General features: G+C 35.8%; 1 protein-coding gene across 2 annotated transcripts in view; it reads right to left on the bottom strand.

The window, feature by feature from the left end:
- GBE1 (1,4-alpha-glucan branching enzyme 1) overlaps nt 1–24,021 on the bottom strand; it is a 145,948-nt gene that overhangs the window by 89,113 nt on the left and 32,814 nt on the right. For both annotated transcript variants that reach the window (XM_050331890.1, XM_050331891.1), the window contains exon 3: nt 15,503–15,618. In XM_050331890.1, coding sequence (XP_050187847.1) covers nt 15,503–15,618 — 116 coding nt within the window. The remainder of the gene's footprint in view (nt 1–15,502; nt 15,619–24,021) is intronic.

Raw genomic sequence — 24,021 nt, 5'->3', positions numbered from 1 at the left:
CTTTGCTCCCAATTCCTAACAGGTAGTCCGGAAGATGACAACTATCAAAGAACTGCCTTTCCACCTCCAGTAAGTGTCTTTCATTGTTTTGATAATCTGTATCCTTAACCCAGCCACAGAAGAAAGTAGAATCACAGTATCACAGAACAGGTCAGTTGGAGGGGACCTTTTAAAGGTCATCGAAACCAACAAGGAGTAATATATGTATATGCAGAAGGTTGATGGAAGTTGATAGAGGAAGGCAAGGAAGTAGGACTGTTGTGTCTCAGTATGTACTATTATATTATATATATTATAACTCCAGTTCAAAACAGGTTTTACAAGAAGGAGCAATTGAGACTAGCCACCTCATCAGAAAAAGCTGAGGAAGATACTGAAAACACTGTACAGCTGCATGGAAAATTTCTTCTGTTAACTGTGCTAGCAAAGCTGGCCCAAAGAGTACTTCTGCAAATTATATCAGCACTATGAGGATCCTCCTTGCTGATAGCATTTACAATTTTCAAGTTACTTTTAAAATAATAAAACTTATCACCTCTTTCTGATAACATACTTCTGATGATGCTATTTTTCTTTTATCCTGTTGTCCTGATTTACCCATCACAGAAGTAATATGATTACTGAATATAATAACCATAACTAATTACTCATGTTGGCATTCCTTTTTCTTTAATATTTTAGGGCAATTTATACTTGACAGGCTTATGAGGGGTGGGCACCATTTAAGAAATATGAAGTAATTACTCTACATTCAAAACATTATTTAATTAGATGCAGTACTGGTTTAATCCAAAAATGATCCTGGAGGGGGGGAAGTTTATTTATTATGATATACTAAAACCAGTCATGCACTGTCTTTAATTTAAACTGCTAAGCAAAGAAAACCAGCTAAGAAAAAGAGAGATTATAAATCCATTTAAATGAGCAGCCACTTACCTCACTTTTTTAACTCACACTTCTATAGTTGTGCCACACGTTAACTAAGCATAGCTCTGTATCCCATCCTTCTGACAACGTATAAGAGCTTCTGTTGCTCTGTAGTCACTCAGATCAAACTGAAAGCTCATACTTTCCCTTCACTTTTGAGGCATCAGTGCATTTGATTTACCAGTTTTTAAGGAGTCATTTTGTTCAAGTACCAGCTCTGTTTTATTTCAAACATCTACAAAGTCAAGTTTAATGGTTGGATTTTTCAGGAACTGAGAGACTTGCAGGGACTTACACAAGTTTCTATCAGCTTTTACAGTCAGAATTTTAATAGCTAGAACTAAAACTTCCAAGAAGCAAAGACATATATTATGATAGTAACAATGTCGAGACGTGAACTAGTGGTGGAAATCTACCACTTTCTCTGAGAGTTGGGTTTACACTCTTCAACAGTATTTAGACTTTAGAGTCTGCTCTATTTTAAGGCTCACAATCTAAATTTTTAGGTTCATTCGTTTTAAAACTTTACTTTCAGTTCTATTATGTGAAGATAAGAGAACTTCCATGCTTGAAGGAGAAGGATATATTTATCCAACAACAGAACCACAAAATTTGCCCACACCGATATCAGAAAAAAAATCCCTAAAAATGTGGGCGGAGTACTTATTTTAAACAAATCTGTTGCCTTCTTCACAGTGTAGGTGGTCTTAAATATTTCTCAAATATATCCAGCCATGGTTGTAGATTAAACTCACTACAACAGTAGAAACCTCAGTTTTGCTTGTGTGTTACTGTAATTTTTGAACATCATTGGCTGTGCATAGAGAAAGCAAAGTCAAAAGGAACATCACTAGCACAGAAAAGGAATCATTACAACACTAAAAGTGGTAAAGTTGAATGCTTTCAGTGTCTGGTTTACAGAAGCATAATCAACACAGCATTCTTAGACCTCTAACAAGTGATACCTGACAAATTCAATTCTTGATTCCTGTGCTTAACACTTTCCTTAATTTTATGTGAATCTCATTTGCAGAATCACTCCTAGGTTTAATTACCAGGCTCTGCACTCAATCAACTTATTCCTCTCTCCTGATACTGCAGAAGGTTGATCTATTAGCTAGAAATAGAAAGACTTCAAATAATACTTTCTAAAGTTTCTTGGGACAGAAACCCCACACCATCATGCCTGGTTGACACATGAGCAAAAAAAAAAAAAAAAACAAAAAAAAAAAAAAACCAACCAAAAAAACAAAATAAAACTGCAAAAAACTGAGTGGTACCCCAAAACAAAGAGCAATTCAGCCCAAGACTGACAGAAATAACACTAATGAAGACATTCCAACAGCTTTCATTCCCATATTTGTTTTGGTGTTTTTTGAAACAATTACAATAAGTAAAAGTTGTACTAAAAGGAGTAATAATATAAAACATACAAAACCAAAACAGATAATACCTCTTACTCCACTCATCCCAAACTATTACGTGTTGTGCATTTTCTTCAGAGTTCAGATACAAAAAGTATCTGCCATGTATACTTTGCATGTGCTGGCATTGGTTTTTCTATGTATAAAGAATACTGAATATATCACAGCACAGCCCTTTTGACAAAGTACCTATAAGTCTATTTAATAGATACTGTATTTTTGCTCCAAATTAGTCTGAACTGAGTAAAACCAATTTCAGAAAAGTTGCAGCTTAAGGTAGCAACCACTTAGTCCATCAACACTTTATAGTTGACTTTAATTTTCTAATTAACTCAAAAAAATGTTCTCTAAAGAACATATATAACATTAAGATGTCTGTTAAATTGGATTCTTCAAACTGGCCCTGGGATTTATCTACTTCATTTTCAAGAGCTATGTCCTTGTTCTTTCCTTAAGATATATGAGGAGGAACATCACACCATCTGATACAAAAACTACTGTTTGTTTAAACTGTTAAAATACCCAAAACTGGTTAAAGGGTTACATTACAAAACGACAGATGTAAAGAACTTGCCGCTATCTACATTAAACATCTCTTTGTCTGAAACATAAGATAAAGTAGTATTTTACTATCAAACTGCAAAATAGGAGGACAACATAATGATCATTTTTGGTGCATAGAAAGATGTCTCTTACAAGACCCAGCCCGTTCAGAACTCTGTTAAAAATTCTTTCCCCAACTTGACCACAGTCTCCAAGGTGTCTCACCCAGTAGAAATTTCTAATAAAATAATGTAGAAGATTCAAAGTTAGTCATGCTGAATTTGCCTGCATCAGCTCCACAATAAGCTCACCCTGAGTGGTCTTGGGGTTTTTTTCCCCTCTACTGGTAAATACATACACATAACATGTAAAAATGCAAAATACTTGATGAGACCTTTGAAAGTCACATGATTTTGGCTTCCAAATGAAACATAAATTCACGTAAATAAATGCTCTCCCATGAGTAAGTGTCAGAAAGACAGAATGAAAACATCCTTCAAAACTTGACATTAAAAAGTCAATTAGCTCTAAAAATGGGCATGGCACAGCTCTACAATTCATATAAGCACAACTGTAAAACAAAAAGAGTGAAGACCTTCACCTAAAGCTGCACATCTTTGGCATGAAAAGGTAAAAAATGCGTGTTTTGTGTTCATTTTCCATTACAGAGATGTTGGGTGTATTTTCAAAATTTCTATCTGAAGTGTTTAGCCCACTTGAATTTTAGCATCCAAAACCACTGTAATTAGAGCAGTGGATTTCATAGATGAATACACCTAAGCTACCAAAAACATGTGTTGGTAACCCGAGGTTAGCACTCCAGTGCTACTGAAGTGATTAATTTTGGAGTAAAATCTTTCAGATTGGAATAAAAATCCGTAGAAAAACAAATGCACAGTTACAGTAAAAGCAAACATAGAACCCACAAAGACTGGCTTTGAAGGATGTGAAAACTGGTGTGCAAAAGTGCTTTACAATTATCCAAATGCTGGACTGCTGAAAAACAAGACAGGACCTAAATCTCATAAGAACATTAATATAAAGGTAACATTGTCTGTCCACTGGAGTATAGGAAACTCATGAAATGGAGAGTTAGCTGTAGGATAAAAGTAAGTATGGAGGTTATGGGTCTGTTTGGATGATCTTTAAAACTCTCAAAAGGAGTTTATTACAGTTAAGGGGAAAACATCACTCTGAGAGGCAGTCCAGTGTCATAAAGAAAAAGGCAATAACACATTTGGAGCAATTCAGAAGCTGAAATGGGTTTCATTTAATGTAATGGTGCTGCCAATGCACAACAAGCAAGATTCAGGGGCCTTGAGTTTTCTGACACTTGAGAACTCTTGGGTATCCCACTATTCTGCCTTTCCAAAACAACACAGGTCTTCCATATCACCTCCAGTACATCTGCCAACCCCTTCTGGATGCCTCGGGGCATTTAAAGGAAAACTCTGCCCTTACAGCCAGGCAACTTTCAACTTACTGTGGCTCAGGGAAATTTGCTGGCTATTTACAAACAGAAGCCACACATTTTTTCTTACACTGTCTATAATGATAAAAAGTCTGAAAGTTTTGCAACACTTTAAAAGTTCTCGCACATATGTAGATAAAAAGTAAACTCATGTGTAAAATGGAGCTTAATATGGCTGTGCTGTTAATGACAGAAACATTGTTATGTTCACAGATGAAACTGTGCAGAAACAGGTCACAAACCACTGCATTTAAACTACATTTAAAATTCAAATGTTTATGAAAAACCCCTTTTTCCTTTTGTGTTTGCCTACCTTTATCTTCTCTTCACATCAGCTCCATTTGGCTACCTCAACTTCCAGCCTACACTTACATAGATCTTCAGAACAGGGTGAGAAAATAATTCAAGTGACAGTTACACAAAAGACTGGACAATTTCTCTGCTCAGTAACCATTCCTTTAGTTGTCAGTTCCTGCATTTAAAGCAGTCTTCAATTCCATACAGGAGCATTTCATTTGATTATGATGTGTGCCCTCATAAGGTGTCTGCCTCTGTTTCCACTGACTAGAATATAGGGTCAAACAATAGAAATAAAAAGCCATGTTGTCTTGATAATTCCTCATTTTTCAGATACCTATTTTCATTTAAAACTATCATCTGGTGGGTGTTTTTGTGGTTGTTTGCTTGTTTTATTTTGGTTTTGTTTAGTTTGGGTTTTGTTTGTTTGTTTTAGAAAAAAGAATAAAGAATTTAGACATATTTCTGCTGTTTGAGAAATTTGTTATATAGTGGTTTGTCATTTAAACTTGAGTTGAGGAAAGGAAAATGAGGAATTGATAACTAGATAACTGATGAATATATGCAAGCCAATAAACTGCTCTGAAACACTGTATTATTATTTCATTACTTTAATAGCTTGAAAGCAGTTGGAATGATTGTTGGTGTATGTGGCTTTTAATACAACGATGAAATTAAATCAGCCATCAAACCAACAATAGCTAATATAATGAGAGAATGGACTAGCTTTATTATAAATATGGAAATATCAGTGACTTGTTATTTATCTAAAGGACAATAAGCTATTATTTCAGTACTTTACAATCTATAGCATTTCATTAGCTTCAGGTCTATTCATTTCTGAGACAAGATTATCAAAATACGAAAGCCATCAGAACACAGGTGGAAACATCACCTCATCTCAGTAATAAGCATCTGATTTAAAAGCAAGTTCAGCCCCAAATCTAAAATGTGGACAGGATAAGCTCTTAAGAGACTCTCTAGGAAGTTTGTTAGATGCTATCATACCATAACCAAATTTTTCTACTGCATGAAACAGTAGAAATTTAATACCACAGTATTTCCCTTCCTCAGTTGTTCTATAAGTGCAAGGAGAAGGAAAACCACTGCTTGTACACAAAGATGGTTTTTAGCATAATGTGCACTGCAGACAAATAAAGACTACATTTTGACCTTTGCAAAAATAGGGTAAACAAGAGAAAGCACTAATGATTTGCAAGAATACAAAAGAATCTGACCCCTTATACTTCAGACACACTGCTGCAGTAAGAAAACCTGGTTCTAAATTTTATTTCATAAATGCTTTTCGGCTTCAAAGACAGCTCCTGGATTCTAGACCCTGATACAATCCTATTGTAAGAATTTTTTTTTCTTAAAATTGTTGATCCTTTTCTCGACCCCCTCAAGTTGCTACAGAAACAGAGAATCACAGAATTGTTTAGGTTGGAAAAGATCATAGAGTCCAGCATCACTGTGTTTACCACTAAATTATGTCCCCATCTGCCATATCCACATGTTTTCTAGAACATTTAGAGGGATGGTAATTCCCCCGTTTCCCTGGGCAGCTTGTTCCAATGCCTGACCACCCTTTCAGTGAAGAAATTTTTTCTAATATCCAATCCACATGTCCCAAAGTTTCTTGGCTGATAGTTAGCATTAAAAAGGTTTAGATAAAAATATAAAAGCCTGGAAAAAATTTGGGATCCAACAGCACTGTTGAGAGCATTATTCTCTAATTGTCCCACTCCACCTAACAGATTTTTAGAGATCAGATAGAACATTTCTCTCTCTAAATAGCCTCAGAAATAGAAGGCAAGGAATGAAGAAGCAAACACAGCTTCTCTACTAGTGCCTCGCTCTTCTTGCTGCTGCACAGCCCTTCCTAACAAAACTCAGGAGAGGCAGCAGGGAGGAAAAGCAATCAGCAGCTGTTCAACACTTCAGTTTCCCCTACTCAGGAGTACCTTTCCAAATGGACCCTCCACCCAAACTGGTGGGGCAAGACCCATGGTAAGTGGGAGATCTTCCAGAACTCAACTTGCACTGAAAAGCTTTAGCATACTCTATTCCTACTGCTCCCAGTAACCAAGAAATCAAGCGCATCTGTCAAGGTGCTTGCAGTCACTGAAGTTATTTCCTAACAGTGAATTGAGTACAAACCTTGAAATTAAGTTTTGCAAAGAATGGACAGCATGTTGCTTCTTCCAGGCTGTTCTTCCTAAATTGCAAATCAGTTACACCGGAAAGAAAAAGTAATAGAACACCAGGCACATTATTCAGAGTCTCCCTTTCCCCAGCTTTATTTTCTTTATCAATTTACAGTTACTGTCAAAACTAAGTCAGCTGATACAAAGCTGTCTGGTTTGTTCTTTTTCTTCCAAGCAGTTTTCTGGCAATTAAATCAGCTAAAGGGGCAAGCATTCAAATCAAATACTAAAAAAAAAAAAAATTCCTTAGTTATCAGACACAAAACAGTGCTTTTCAGATGGTTTACATGTTTAACAAAGTTCTGCAGGTGAATCTGTGCAGTTCATAAGTCACTGGAGAGAGATTTATTTGCTGTGCAAACTATTTTTCTGTAAATATATCATGACATCAGCTTGCATAGTCTAAACTTATGAGGGATATTAAATATTTGTTCACAATTTCCCCTTCTTTCCCCTTCCCTTCTCCCTCAGGGAAAGAAAACAAATTAAAAAAAAGTACAATCAAGATACGAGAGAGGCAAAAGCCTATCTTCTAAGGCAAGTCTTGAAGTCATGCCTTGACTTTCCAAAAGAGGGAGATATAGCTCCATTTGTGGTTTAAGTATTTCTATTGCACTTAAGAACTTATGAACATGTTTACCTAGTTTACTAGATCAGATTAAAATGGACAGCTGTTGCTCTTTTTTTCCTATTTCCATGCTTCTCTTAGAAAACTGAGAAAAATTAGTAAATACTAATAAAAAAATACAGAATATACTATATTGTCTGTTTGAATATAAAAGGAATTCAAAAGATGGAGCCATTAGCCCAGTATTAAATATCTATGCAGAAAGAGATAAAAATACAGGAAAAGCAAACTGTTAAAATCCAGAAAACCATAGGAGAGTTGTTAAAAATGAAAGCAACATCACACAGAAACATTCCCAATTGATTTTAACAGGCACAAGTGTGCCTGACTTAATCATCCAAGTACATGGATTTATAATTGTTACCTACACAAAGGTGGCATCATTAAGTATGAGGGAAAACCAGTTTATTTTTATGAAGGAATAACACACATTTGCACTGAGGGATAACATTCAAACTTTTCTTTCGGTCTAGAATCCCAATTTTGAAAACCATTTTCCAAAATAAAAATCAGTACATCAAAGGAAAACTGGAATCTCTAAAACACAGTTCAAAAAATACTTTTTCTGCCACTATGACTTAACCAGAATCAAGTTACCATAACAACAGTGGTGTAGCTCAAATACTCTTAAAATTCGTATGCATGATATAAGAACATTCCTATATGTTTTATGTTACCCCCTTAATTAAGATGCTTGGGGTACAAAAGCATGGTTTGAAAAGCAACCATAATAAAGCACATTACACACAATTAAGTGTAACTTTATTAGAGTTGTTTCAAGTCACATCAAGTAGAAAAGAAGCTGATGAAGTATGTAACAAGGGCACCCAAGCACCCACTCATCCTCAACTTTACAGAATTTGTATAAAGGACACCAGCTGCATAATGCACCTTGCAACTGGGTGCTTGAGGCATGGTGTGTTTACTTTTTGATTCTCCATTCACAGCTGTTGTCTCTCTGTCCAACGGTTCAGGAGAACTGAATGCCTTAGGTCACCCTCTCTTTGCTGGGTAATAAAAAAGTGCAGTGAATGGTGATGTGTTTCCTCCATTCTGAGGTCACCTGATTCTCCCCACACATTAACTCAACTGCTTTTCAATACTCTAAAGTAGCATACCTTGAATATTTTATCATTATGCCTCAGAGAAGTCCCCTCAAACAGCTCCAGTGTTGGTTGGGTTGCCAGTACAGACTCAGTCTGGCGAGACTTGGGCACCCAAAGTGTGGAATAAGTCCATTAGAATACCAAAGTTCACCTTCCACTTTCTCCTTAACTTATAATCTTCTCTAAACATTAAGGCACAAATACAGCTGAAAGTCAGGAAGTACTTTCCAGTAAGTCATACAGAAGTCAATGTCAGGAGCTTTACCTAATTAGTGGCCATAAGCTCAAAACAAAGCCAATTCCCACAAGAATCACAGCCATCTCTATATATACCTCATATGGACTCTCAAATTCCATTTTGAGACCTCTTCTTCTTTAAGTTCTCTCCACCTTTTCCTCAAAAAACCCCCACGTTTTGCTTTAACATACACCTGATAGCAATTGAAACAATCAGTCTTCTGCATGGATAAACTAAAAGCAAAGTATTTCTAAATAGCAAAACCTCCTACCAGCGAATTGTGCAATCTTCAAGTCACAGGAGAACTGAGCCTGCCAAAACAACTGAACAAGAATATTCACAAGTACTGAGCTCAGTCTGCAAAAAAGGCTCCAAAGAGCAACAGTCCACTGCATTACAATGGTTCATTGCTGCTACATCTCCTATGAGTCCACAAGTAGTTGCACATTGTTTACTCAATCCAAACAGGCAGTGTCAAGAGACCATTTACCTCCCAATGAGTTAACAACTCTTCCTGCTAGCAAACCTAATCTGTAACCCAGACAAGTCCACAACAACTTGCTGAAGGGTCACAGCTCACAAGCAAGCAACGAAACATGAAGAATATTGCCACTGATTTAACAAATGTTTTACTTCCATTCAGCGCCATTGTTATCTGGAAACACATATGCTGATGATTTTAGAGCTGTTTCATAAAGTTCAAAATCCCAGGAATGCCATGTCTGCTTTTTCTTGCACGTAGGTTATACACCATGGTGCTGCAGAACACTTGTTGCACTTTGCAGACCTGGTGATTTCTTTTCTTTGCATCCTACACACCAATTTAAGACACAAAATTTAAGTGATTTGGAACTTAGCAAAATGAGCAAGGATATTCCCTTCACCCCCCAGCTAAGGTGAAAAACAAACCAATCAGAAGTGTTTACATTTGAACATGCAAGGAAACAGCAAACACTTCATCAGGAAGCTTCCCATTGAAATCAAGTTTAGTATCTCCGCTCAGGGTACCTGAGGCTCCCTTTTGAAAAGCTGCCTCTGCACATAACCTATTTCACAATGAGAACAATCTCCCCAGGGAAGTGCTGGATTCCCCAGCGTTCAACAGGATGCTGGGCCATCATGACTAGACCATGCTCTTCCCATGAAAGGTGGGACCAGAAGATCCTCAAGGTCCCTTCCAACCCAGTATTCCATGTGTCTATTTGTATCTTACTTTACTGAAAGCCCACCACATCTTTAGCACTTCCATACCAGTTAGTTTAGCATCCTAACCTGTTATCCCTAGCCTGTTATCCCATTATTAAAAACTTTCACACTTTTGACTGCAGACTGCTTGAATTGCATGAGGCCTGAACTCAGTGCTGGTCTGATACTTTACTGCTGGACCTCCTGATCAGGAGGGTCAGCTGCAACACCATCTATTTCATCAGTGACAGTAATTACACTTGATGAATTTTACTAACAGTGGTTCCCTGACACTGATTAACCTACCTGCTCACCATGTTTGATTTCTTTTCAAGGTTTACAAGTTAGACACAGAGCATGCAGATCTACTAGGAAGTACAGGATACAGTAGTAAAAACTGGAAGGATTAAAGTTATGAAGAATATTTTAAAAACAACTTTCCTCTATCCAGCACCTCCTGAATACAAATGCATTTTCAGGTACTTTTAATCATGATTAATAAACTGTTAGTGTTCTGGCTCTAAGTTCCTCCTTTGCACACTTGAATATTAAAAAGGGTAATACGTTTGGACTGAAAAACTTAAAACCAATAATAGTGAACCTTTCAAGCATTCTGTACAAACTGATGAAAAAACTGTGACTGTTGTATGTGCCTGCCCCAAATTTTGTATCGGGCTTGGCACCTATAACTACTGTTCAGCAATCACTGAAACCACTCACACATGTAAGAGTGGAATATCAGTAGAAGAATGTTGTGTTAACAAGTGCACAAGATATCAAGTCTAATCACCTCATTACAGTACAAGATACTCCCTCAAAAAGCTGTAAACTTCACCATTTAAATACATGGATGTGGATACATATACAGATGTGTGTGGAGGAGAAAAGGATACAGACTTAACAAATAACAGAATGCAGAGCCTTTAAAAAAGTTTCTACCATTTTCCGAATGACCTTCCCAGGAGAAAAGATGTTATTTGTTTCCTGAGCTGTACATTATTAGTTCCATCAGCATGCATAGAGAAATGATGAAGGCTACTGCAGTAAACAGAAATTATCTGTTAAAAAGGCAACTAAAACTAACTAAAATTGCTATAACACACAGGTGGGGGTTTGGTTTTTTTGAGTTTTTTTATTTTTGGTGTGTTTTTTTGTTTGTTTTGGGTTTTTTGTTTGTTTGTTTTTTTACTTTATCTATCAATTATATAAATGTTAACTACAAAAGGATAGCTTTCTCATGTAACTCATAGGGCTCCAAAAATGTAACAAGAAACCAACAAACTTAGTCACTGATATTTTACAGACAACTTCCTAATCTTTAGCTGGTTCTTGGTAAAAGTTGCATTAGGAAGGCATGTCAGCCATCCTGACTCTTACCTTCCTATCAGAAATAAGCTAGAATCACACTGCACTAGATTTCATGAACACATGTGATGTTTAATTGCAATGTAGAGCTTGGTGAACCTACCCACCATGATGTCCGATTATGTGTCAGATGAGATTATTAGTACATGAAATTCTTGCTGTCAATAATGTCAGAAATCGCAGATCTACTGGCATTACTAAAAGGTTAAACAACTCAAATTGTTTTATTGTATCCTCTCCAGTTCACAAAAGAAAACTTAATGCAGATCTATTCCTATTCACTGTTCCAGGGCAGCAGGTAGCTCAGTTGGAATGGCCAGTATATTTCAAGTACTGGTTTTGCCATCTCTTCATATTTAGCTGTCTGAAAATATTTTAGAACTTGATCACTAGCCGTGAATTTGGAAGTTATTTTCATCTAGGATTCAATTTGCTAATTGTTCTGCATTTTCTAGTTGTTCCTTGGCCTTCTTATTATCAAACAAGTTCTCCACTGCAGATACTAAGATCTCAATTTGCACTGGTACTACCCACCCCCATCCCTAAACTCCACTGATGCTATTTCAAAACTAGGATCTTGCCAATTATAGTGAAAACTTAATTTACAGGTACTTTTAAGCAGTTGGAAATATCATTTAGAAATAAATAGTAAAAGAACAAAGTGGATCACTGATTAAACTCCTGTGTACATGTGACAACACGATAGGACTTGCTATAGAAGTCTATCCATGGTAGTTTTTCCAAAAGCTTGCTGTATCTTGTAAAAAGGTCATTAAGAACATCAGCAATGAAGAAAAAAATTCAGTCATTTTCAACCATGAAAGAGGATAAGCACACTTGCACCCAGACTGCCATCACTGCAGAATGACAAACATCTTAACATTTAAGGAAAATGTTTTTAAACTACCCCTTCATAAATAAAAAGAGGTAAAGAGGGTTCATTTTTTAAAGCTTAAAGTTGGGTTTGGGGCTTTAATCTGTGCTCAGCCTCTGACATCTGCCAGAGGTTTAAAAGCAAACACCACACAACCACAACAGCAATTATAATTGCTCACTTAACTCATTCTAAGCTCCCAATCGACCCACGGGAGAAAGGAAAAAAAATGGCCTTTTCTAGCAGGTAACCTTATTTTGTAGATGGATGTCATAATGCACAAGGGAGTTGCTCAGCTGTCATAGGCATCCATCTCTTCACACCAAAAAGTGTCAGAAGACTTACAGCAGGCTTTCTAATTACTCATTTTCTTCAGTGTTTGTATTTACTTACAAGAAGACTGCCTCAAGAGTTACAGTAGACAGTCTACTACTATTGGAAACAGGCAAATGTTTGACCTCTGCTCCTCATTTATTTTCCTACACAAATATTTCGTGACCTGATCTAAATTAGTGTCACCAGCTACACTCCATCCCTTTTCCATTCTGGTTTAGATATTACTTATTTAAAAGGAGTGACCTTGTTACCATTTCAGAACTTGGCATTTGCCTGTGTAGAACTGAGGATGAAAACAGGGTATACAGAAGCTGAAGACCTTCTGTAGGAGACTTTCCTCTCACAACAAATTAACCACCACATAAATGACTAAAATTGACTATTTTAACATAAATACTTAAAATCATACTGGTAAAAGAAACCGTAAAACCTGTGATTCCCTTATGTTTCTTCAGTAAAGAAAAACAGGGATTACTTTCATTACTAAAAAGAGTTTGTCACCTAGTCTAGTGCAGACATGAGTGCCTCTGGACTTAAACATTGCACCTGCAATCTGCATAGCAACTTCCACCTGCAGACAACCCAATATTCTCAGCTTCTACGTGAACAAAGGACTGCAAAAGTGTTCTCTAACACACAAGTCCTCATGTTGCCAAAAATACATATATTTATGAACAATCATAATCCAACAGAACGACAGTTCAAAGAAAGCTTTGAGAAAAGCAGTTTTCTGAACCCTTTAGGGGAATGAGAGAGAATAAGATGATCAGCTGCAGCATGAGGGTAAGGCCTACCACGTGAATATTCCGACCTCGTTCCAGCTTTTGTGACAGAAAAACCATTTTTGAACTGTGTAAACTGGAGCTTTTTTGTTTATATCATCTTATTCCATCAAAGTACACACTGTGACATGTTAGATCGAGTTGTGTAGGCACCATGGAACAAGAGCAGTGTCACAAAAGATTATTAGCAAAGTTATAGTTGAGGGTGGGAGTAGTTTACTGTAGATTAAGTGATTATGAACAATGTGATTACGTACAATTGTGAATCAAATTTCTAAATCTATGGGTTTGGTTTGATTTTTTTTCCCTAAGGAATATACTCAATAGCAAATCTGTTTCACAGTCCTGATTCATGAGACTGTTGGACAATCACGTATTTTGAGTGTCATGACATTCCCACATCTGTTTAAAATTGCCTATGGAAAAACACAGTTAAAGTGGCAAGGTAAAAAAAAAAGCCTAAGAACATTAAAAAAAAAAAAAAGAAAGCCAACTTACATTCTACTCTGCCAGCAGGTATCTTATGGCTTTTCAGAAGACTCAGAGCAACTACAGAACCACAGCAATCCATCTTACTAGTGCATCAGCACCAAGTGCAATCAGCAGTCAAAAATTCTGCATGCTAAACAAATTATGTGCAATGCAATCTTTGCTTTATGGAGTTTACATTTCAAAGAAAATGCTGAATAGGGAAAAAGTACTATCAAGACCTGTACTTCAAAAATAGGTGATAGGACCAGTGATTAGACAGGAAGAAAGACAACAAAGTAATCTCAAGTTGCTCCAAATGCATTTAAGAATCTATGCTTTATGCTGTTAATAATTATCAACACTTATCACTCACACCTCTTATCTCTACACAGAGCATAGAACATTCTACAGTAAATGAGGTCAATAGTTTTGTAGATAAAATATAGAAGGTAAATTGAGCAACAGTGAAAGAAATCTAACGTACTTACATCTCAAAATCATGGAAAATATTAAATAACCATTTCTGAACTCTCACACATTACTGCATAATCACTGCATTTCTGAGCTGAAGACAACTGTTTTCTTTCCTGCTCCATAAAATAAAAATGGTTTTCTTGTCCTTGAATGATTATTCCTAAATTTCATTTTATCCATATTTATTACTGGAATGATTTCATAAGCCATAATAAAAAGCAGAGAGATAAGCACACACATTGAGTAAGCACTTCCATACATATCTTTGTTTTAACAGACTTCTTGTTTCCCTAAGCTGATTTTCAGCACTAAAATGAGGATTTTTTCAATATGTTCGTTTTGTTGATAAGAGCCCTAAAAATGTACTAGTAATATACAAATTTTTTCCTAGTCTTTAGATAATTTCAGTCCATTTCTTTTCTTAACTACTCATTACTGTCTCCCATTAGCATCTACTATCTCTGGAATTCAAGCTCTGACCACAAGAAAGTAAACCTTTCATTTAAATCAATATTCACCTAAAAGTAATCACCCCTGCTGATAGTTAGTTGTCATTATGTATATCTGCACTAATCATAACAATTGTGGCATTTGGCAGCTCAAAGAAACTTTCCATTGCTTTCTGGAAGAAAGCATTTTATCCTCATGTATACTCATCAAATACAACTATATTCAGCTTAACTTACTTAAGCCTACTGCTCTTAATTCCTTAATTCCTAAAGGATAGGTATAAGTTTGACAAATCTCCATGTACCATTAGAGCACTGCAAAGAGATCACCTGAAAAGCCATAGCTAAAAGAAACACAAAAATTATCCAGATACTGAGATCTGAATGTGATCTTAAACTAAAGTAGTTGCATCAAAACCAGAAAGGATTTATCTGTACGTTACTTTTTATTTTTCAACTTATCAATATCTAAATAGTTTTCATCTTGTAACACAATACAATACACTATATCCCCATTTCAGCCACATTGGCCTGTTCCTAAAAATTGAACTCTCTTTGTGATGCTTAATGTTTCACTCCTTGAGGTCACTTTGCACCACAAGTCATTAAACTGATTCTGCTTCTTAAAACAATTAGAAGATAAAGCTAGTTAAAAGAAAACAATAAGAAAACAAAAAGCTGAGTAAGAAGGGTTACAAGAATTAGAGTAAGTCTAGGACCAACACCTTTAGCTTTGATCCATGGGGCACAGCAGGACAACCATCTTCTCTAGGTGGAATGAACAACTCCCACTTCCCATATTCCAACTTCTTATATGGATGGGAAAATGGATTCCAGCCATCTGCAATATAAGAAATAACATTAAGTATTTATCTTGAAATGTGTCCAATTACAATTCAAAGGCATTACACTGTGTTCTATCTTCTTCAATGTTAACTTCAGTGAAAAGTTGGCAAATATTTTTATATCTGATACTATCAGACACATTCAAAAGTGGTAAAATGAAGTATCTAAGAGTTTCACTGTGAAACCATACTCCCATTCTAATTTAACAATGATTAAATTATTTCCACTTTTTTGTCTTTCATTAAGTCAACACGATGTCCTCCTTCTCCCAAAAGGCTATTGATTTTCATATCACAAAATCATAGTGGTAAGAAAACTAGTGGCTGAAAAGTAAGGCTTAATGTACATTTAAAAACAAAAACCTCACACCCTAAACAAGTCAGCAGAAATACTTGATACACCCCTGTGGGAAAAACTAATGAGCAAATGTTGGTTATGGAGAGGGGAGGTGGACAACATGCAAGCAAAAACACACACACTGCTCTCTGCCTCTGTTTTGACAAACTGATGTATAAAATAAAAGTGGATGAAGTAGGACAAATACAGGGAAAACTGCAGACAAACCTGGTAGCAATGGCTAGAAAGCCAGACAATAACACAGCCAGGAAATGTGGCCTGAAGTGCCAGTTTTAAGTCTTGAGGAAGATTACTTTTTCCTTTAAAAAATTTATAATTAAATTTTTATAATTTAAGATTTAGTTCTGTTTGGATTTGCCGAGTACTGGAGATGGGTAAGGTTGGCCATTAGGACATACCCGAGCAGACATCTGCCAAGGTGTGCTTGCGTGTTTGTAGGCATGCCCAAGGTTAACTCATATGACAGAGGGAATATATTGCTTCTGAACTCACACACTGTGGCAATGAAATCATTTCCAGAAGGAAATAGCAAGCTAAGTTTGAAAATTACTATTTTTTTTTTTTTTTGCCTTGAAACATGTCTATCCCACATAGTTCAAGGCAACAGACTCCTCAGCTAAAAAGAAACCAGTCGACACAGAAAATTGAATTACAAGACATTAAGCCAACACATGCTAATCTTCCTTCATGGTAATTTATTTGCATGCTATGGCCTGTTGTAAAAAAAAAAAAAAAATACAAACCAAAAACCACACCTCAGTGAAAGAAGAATAAGTAGCATCCAATTTAAGAGTACTAATCTAAGCTCATGTAAAACAACATTGCAACTAAACATGGTAGTCAAAGTTAAAAGTGATTCAATTAAAAAAAATGGACATACAACCATAGAAATCAACAGGGGAAGTAGAGACATGAAGTGATAAGTCAATCAACATGTACATTTTCCTAAACATCAGTAATCAAAAATATTGTCTACTGTGCAACAAAAAGATCATCTTCTCTAACATGATATGGATGTCTTGAGTTTCAGAAAAAAAGACCAGGTTGCTTTCAAAGCTGCTCCTCGCACTTACACAGCTGTTTAAACCTGAGAACCGCCAATCTTTAAAGAAAACCGAGAGGCACAAATCAAACAGGCCAGACAATGTGACAAAAATAACTGTGCAAGATAAATCTTCTAGTACCTATTCATTTTACAGTAGAGAGCAATATCAAAAGCAATAGAGATGATTATTATAAAACATTCCTCGTGCTCAAAAATACAAATGCAATTAATTCAATACTCCGTTTAGATGATAGTTTTTATCACGATTAAAGTATTTGGATAGTGCAGACAAATTACACATATTAGCAGAAAGAATGTATTTACTAAACTATTGCTTGATTAACAGCAGAAGAGCTTGTGTATTAGTAAGATTTGGATGGGCCCTCCCCATTGGTTTTATTCTGAAGTTCCAATCAAGAAAAATACTGAAATTAGCACAACTAGCATCTACACAGACCAACATCAAACAAACAACACCTCAGCAATAAAGCAATAATCCTTAACAGAATGTCAAAACTGAGAAGTATAGACAGTATTTACGCACTATAATATATTTATTTATGTATTTCAGGGCACAGCAAAGGAATGTAAAATACATCACTAGGATTTTGGGACTTAAAAAAAATTAAATTTTTTTTTTAAGTTATAAACAGCTAGACTAAAATAAACATTTCAGGTGAAAACAAGCAAACAAAAGAGAGATGAAAAATGTAACAATGTTAAGAAGTTGCAAGAAGACAGTTTTAAAGAACTGGTTAGGATTTATGATGGTCAAGATCCATCTTGTGGGATTTACTTCTAATTCTTTCAGTTCTCTCCCCCCAGATATCTGATCATCTTCATTGCTTCTCATGAAGCTCTTCCCAGTTGAGCTGTACCTCTTGATTACAATGCACAAACTGAACAAAGCATGCTGGGTCATGACTTGGTAATATCGAGCAAAATAAAATGTTATAGCAAAAAAAAATCTCAGGTCCAGTTTCTATAACTGGGGAAACTGCATGGAGTTCATTATTTGCACCAAAACCACTGAATTCTTGCATTGTTAAAAGAGTTCTCATGGTTGCTATTAAAACCATGTCTCTTCCCTCCCTCAGAGGATGAATGTTTGCCTTTCTCTGCCTGTTTAAAATCTCTGCTGTCCCCAGGCAGATTTGATAACTCTGCCCGAGTTGCTTAAACTTTCCCCTCCACCTGCCAGCAATACCAGATGCTCCTATTAATCCCTCCTGTTCCCAGCCACAGTCCTTCCTGATTGAGTGTCCATGGTTCAGGACTTAAGACTAAATGCAAAGCAACAACCATCTGTCCCAGATGGTCCTACTAAAAACCACTGTTTGCTACTTATCCCTGGACAGGAGCTCACTTCAGAAGGTTATAACAGATAATATTGATTTGTATTAAGGCAAGAGGTATAAAGAACTTAAAACACCTTGAAAACTTGAAGGCTTCCTTCCAAGAGGAAATAGCTCAGGCTTCTCAGTTTTACTGCTTAGTTTTCAGATTTTTCAGCAAAACTTAGCCCAGAATGCCTTAGGGGACAACAGAAAAAACAAACCAAACCAACCAGCAACTGATTAACAGACTTATGATGCTGAAAAAAAGGAAGTCAAAAGAAATATCTTCGACTGAGAACTTAAGACTTCAAAGACTCTGCCAATAGTTACAAACAGAAAAAGGCTGAGAAGATTACCAGGAGAAGTTCAAATAATCAGCTCGAACAGAACTTAGGAGAAAAAGACACCACCAAGGAATATCCATAAGCCATACAAAAAAAGACAAAAAGCTTTGTGCAAAAGTTCAGGCCCCAGATACATCTTAATCCAACACAGAAAGCATCTTCAATAGCCTGATACTTTCATTTTCTCTCATCTGTGACTACATCTTCAAAAATAAACCAATTATTTAAACACTACATCCTATCTCAGCAACATGAGGCACAGTGGAACCTTTTGCTCAGAACTGTACCCTTAGCATGCCAAACAGTCATGAACTGAGCTTTAATCTAGAACTGAATTCCAAGCTATAATGGCTTGGGTTCTACCATTTGTCATGAAACTCAATTTAAATGCAATACTTAAATGCAATACAAAGCTAAATCATCATTTAAGTGACTTCTTGTTCAATCTACTGTTTTCACGAGTATATAGCTGTACAGCTCTGAGTCACATGGCTTGAACTGGGAGTTTCACATCAAGAAATAAACACTTCTCTTGCTTCTCATTGAGGAAAGGAGTACTTCTTGCATTTTAATTATTTAATTAATTACTGCCTTTTTCCATTTAAGAGCTGATACATCAGTGCAATGCTGCAGTTATTTTTTCAAAAGTGAAAAGACTTCATAAACTAAGGTTGAATTCTCAAGTGAAATAAACCCATCTCTCACAGCCACTTTATTTCCACATTCCACATCCTTTTTGATCAGTTGACAAATGCCTAAAGAGAATACAGAGTCCAGCAAGTATTCACACAGTGACCTTGAAGAAAGTGTATCAGACAAGTATCAGTTCAGACAAGGGAAATGACATCAAAATCCCACTATTCCAACAAGATACCTTTATTGTACTTTATTAGAATAAGAAATCAGAACATAAATGGAGAGATTCTCCAAGGGCACTATACTGTTCTACACAGTGGCCAATTAGGTCTTCTCCCACACTGCCTTATTTCCAACAGTTCGATAGCAGATCATTAACATAATCTGCTTTAAAAGTGATTAAACACCTGAAACACTGACACAAAAGCAAGTGCCATTACTTCACAGATAGGATCTTTCCCTGGACATTACATCAGCTGATACTTCAGCCTACTGCTTTCAGTCATCTGCAGCCACAGAAGTGTCACTATTTGACTTTACTCATCAAATCTAGGTGCTTTTCTATAAAAAGCTTTGAAGGAAGCAGTAAGCAGTTCAGCATGATATTATAACAGTATCTAGAAGCCATTTTGGTAAAAGTCTGGAGAAAAAAACCAAAACACTCTGATATGAAGAGTTTCCAGTCCATTGTCAGATATCCAAATTATGAAGGCTGGTGGCTTAAGCTCTTTCTTCACTCTGAAGGAGGCCTGTCAGGGTTTAAATAATAAATAAACATCCACCCCAAACCAGTCAGCCCAGCCTCCCTCCACCCCCAGCAGAAGCCTCCCCTACCCGTGTAAGGAAGAGGAAGCAAAAACCAAACAGACATTCTACAGTGATCAACGTTTCAGATTTCATGTTAGCTGGGAAGGAGATTAAAGTTGGCACATAAAAGAAACAAGTGGACCAAAGAACAGAAACCACAAATATGACAATATATTATACCAAATACTGACTTCCAAATTAACATATGCATACTTACTCTTTCAAACTCTTTTTTTTTAACTAAAGTATTGTTTATAGATAACCTACTGAGCCTCTGCATGGCCAAATACAATTTTGAGCATTCTAATTCCCAAATAAATTCCTTGGGTTACCCTCAAAACTTGCAGTTCTCTGAGTTATTTTGAAATAGTTAATTGTAAAGTGGTAATAAATTTCCAGCAGTCACCAAGTTCCTCACCAATACAGCACAGGGATGAAATATTCAGTGTTATCACTGAGAGCTTTTAAGGGACCCATAATGTTGATTCTGCCTCTGGTATCGGGAATTCAGCTGACTAATTGCCTCATACACTTGATTTACTGAGATGCTGGAAGTACTAATTGACAAATCTTAATGGGTTTGGATGTTCATTTAATACTTCTCAGATAGAGTAAAGCATCATACCAGAATACTAACAGATATAATACTTTTTTTCTCCTCTCCAGTTACAAAGCTTTAAAAAGACAAAACCAACTCAGATCTTTCTTGAATTCATGTGTTTCTGTTCTCCCATCAAAATACAGATTTGTGTGCTATTACTTGTTTCTAGTTTTTTCCTGGAATGCACAGTGATACTAAGAATTTTTCTATCGTTCATTACAAGTTCCTCAGAATGAAGGATTATTTGGGTCAAAATACCTTAATAGCAAAGTTTTGTTGTCTGCTATAAGGCATACAAGTCATTCACAAGCAACTTTACAGGATTGAGGCTTCACATGTCAGTAATTACTGAAATAAATTATTCATGTTTATCTTAAGCACAATTCATAAAAAGCTAGTATCAACTATCAGCTCAATTATAAATTTTGAAAGAAGTTCAAGGTCTCTGTACCATACTTGCCATTATAATTTTTACCAGTTTTTGATTCTCAAAAGCATAAGATGAAATAGCAGATTAGATGAAATATTTTGTTTGATGGAAAGGCACAAAGAAGGACATCTAAGAGACTTGCAGACAATACCCTATTAAGGGAAACATTGAGAAAACACTGCTATTCATCTCCAAAACCAGAGCATGAATGGACAGTTTTCATATTATATACAACCATGTTTCTGTTTAAAATCCCAAAGAGCTCCTATCATCTAAGTTCAGTGTTTATTCCTTTGTATAAGGTCTCCAGCTTTCCCCCATATGGTTCCACCACAGTTCTCTTGAGAAAAAGTTCTATTAAAAAAAAATATATCTATATTTAAAGCAATCCCAATATCCAATTTAAATACAATATAAACAAATTTAGTTTGATACTTTAACCTGCTTGAAAACTTAAATAAAGGTTAAAGGGATTCAGTTTTAATTAAACATATCTGTAGCAACCTGACCTAAGGTCTTGGGGGTTTGCAACGCAATTTCTCATCAGGATATTATTAAAGCTCATCTGAGTTGAATTACAATCTTCCCTTCCTCCAGGCTTTCCAAGTACACTTTCATCCCCTTTCAGAATGAATACTTCACTATGATTTCTGTTATTACTATTATTATTATTTACTGTGATTATTATTATACTTCATTGATTATTATCACTAATATATAGGATAAACAAGTTTTCCACATTAAAGTGAATTTTCTTTCAGCTTTTTTTACTTCTAACACATTTCATTAGTGTCTAGATAAAACTAAGATATTAGTCCTAAAGTTTTGCTTCATATGGCATATTACATCAGATATTTTGAATGGAGTAGAGTCTAGAAAGTCATTCCAGTTTTTAGCTGCTGTATTCTGGTATACACATACCTCTCCCCCACAACCTGATAAGCTAATTTACAAGTTACAGCCTCTTTTTAAAATATTAAAAGTTTCACTACAAGTCTGGTCTTAAAATTACTATCTATTAAAGTACATGTTTAAGACTACTGCATTCTAGCCTTCAACTGCACTGAGTAATTTTAAGACTGTTACACCCATCACATCACAAGAAAACCTTGAACAATGGGTGAGGTTGCAGTAAGTTGAGGAGAGGTAAGGAGGAGAATTTTCTGCATCTTTATACATATAAAGTTAAGCCATTAAAATAACGTCATCTAGCTGTCTTGCAGTTGGTATTGATAACTGAAATCACTATTATCTAGTAGTAGGTGACCTAGACACGATTCATTACTTAGTTTTGAATCAGGGGATTCAAAGATTCCAATCTTAAAATTCAAGTACTACAATAACCTATTTTTTTCAATGTCTATTCCAATAAAATGACCATGAGTACTTCAAGGAAAGCTTCTCTATGATTCACTAGGTTACCCATATTAAACAGGGTTGTGGTTGTAAACTGTGTTGCCCTAACTTTTCTGTTCATCTTTTGCATCAAAACCAGATTTTTAAAATAATCATCGTCTTTAGACTAGGATTATCACCGTGAACAGTGGACCCTCTCACAATTTAAACAGACACATTATATAGCTCTGTTTGGAAAATGAAGCATAATGTGAATATTTCAATGTTTTCCTTTGCTTATTTTGTTTATAAATGTATTGATCTTGGGACTGAGGAAAAACTAAAGTACTAAAGCAGATTGCTACGAAGCACTGAAAAACTTAACAATGGATCTGAAAAACACTTTTTATTTGATTTGTTTCTTTATTACTACACACATTTTTACAGAAGTTTAACCACAGTACTTTAGAGAGCACCAACAGATACTACAAATAATGGTATATGTAGTTAATCTTACTTTAAAGTTATCTAAATACATAAAATTGTAAGTTTAGGACTTCCTTCCTCAAATACAGTTTGTCCTTTCAAGTTTCCTCAAGGAGATGAAAGGAAGAAGAATACTCAACATTTAACTTTGTTTTTAAGCACAAGTAGGTAACTCCCTCAAACTGGCAACTTATACACCATTTTGTAATATAAATACATAAATTGAACACTCCCCCAGGTCAGTATTTTGACAAAATCAAAGTTGGATAAATAACACCGCATGCTTCTGAAATGCAGTTAAATGAACAAAATTATTTCACAGACAAAATCCCTCCTCAGTAAGAACCAGCAAGGAAAGATCAAGTACCTCTATGGACTAACATCTAACCCTGAAGAGACAGAGTAGGGAAGTGAAAGGGAAAACCAGAAAAAAGCTCAAAAACCCCCAGCAAAAAAGAGATAGAAACTAGTATTGCAGGATTTAAGAGCAATAATGCACGTCCCTCTTATTTTAGAGTTTGCAGAACAGAATTTGGGTGTAGCCAGCCTTCCAAATAAGCAGTAAATTTCTATTTTTGTTTCAAATTCAAAGGAAATAATCTTCCTGGTTTTCAAAGCAAGCAATGCAATTCCTCCATGTAATCCTGCCACCTTCCCATTCTGCTAACATCTTTTTACCCTCAAAACAGAATAACTACTCTTTTATTAGTATTTCAGTTTGATTTTAGGCTAATATTTTCCAGCAGAACTTTGGCCTACACTCTCATGATGGGTGAGAAATCTCAAAGGCCTTGGTCCTTTAGACAACACTGTTGCTGATCAGTAAAAGAAGATAAAGCAAATTATTTCACTGTTATCTTTGCTTCTCTGCATACAGTTTTATAAAAGCCTAACTGTAGAGCTTTAAAAAGAACTTCTGATAGTTTAGACACAGACTAAAGTAGTAGTGTGATGCAATGTGACAAATTGTCTTATGGGTATTAAGAAAAAAACCCAAACTGATCATACTGCAGAAACACA

The sequence above is a fragment of the Myiozetetes cayanensis genome, unplaced genomic scaffold (assembly GCF_022539395.1).
Source record: "Myiozetetes cayanensis isolate MyiCay16 unplaced genomic scaffold, myiCay2020 scf5-8, whole genome shotgun sequence".
Classification (NCBI taxonomy): domain Eukaryota; kingdom Metazoa; phylum Chordata; class Aves; order Passeriformes; family Tyrannidae; genus Myiozetetes; species Myiozetetes cayanensis.
Note: the sequence above shows the minus strand (reverse complement) of the source record. Positions and strands in the feature narration are given on the sequence as shown.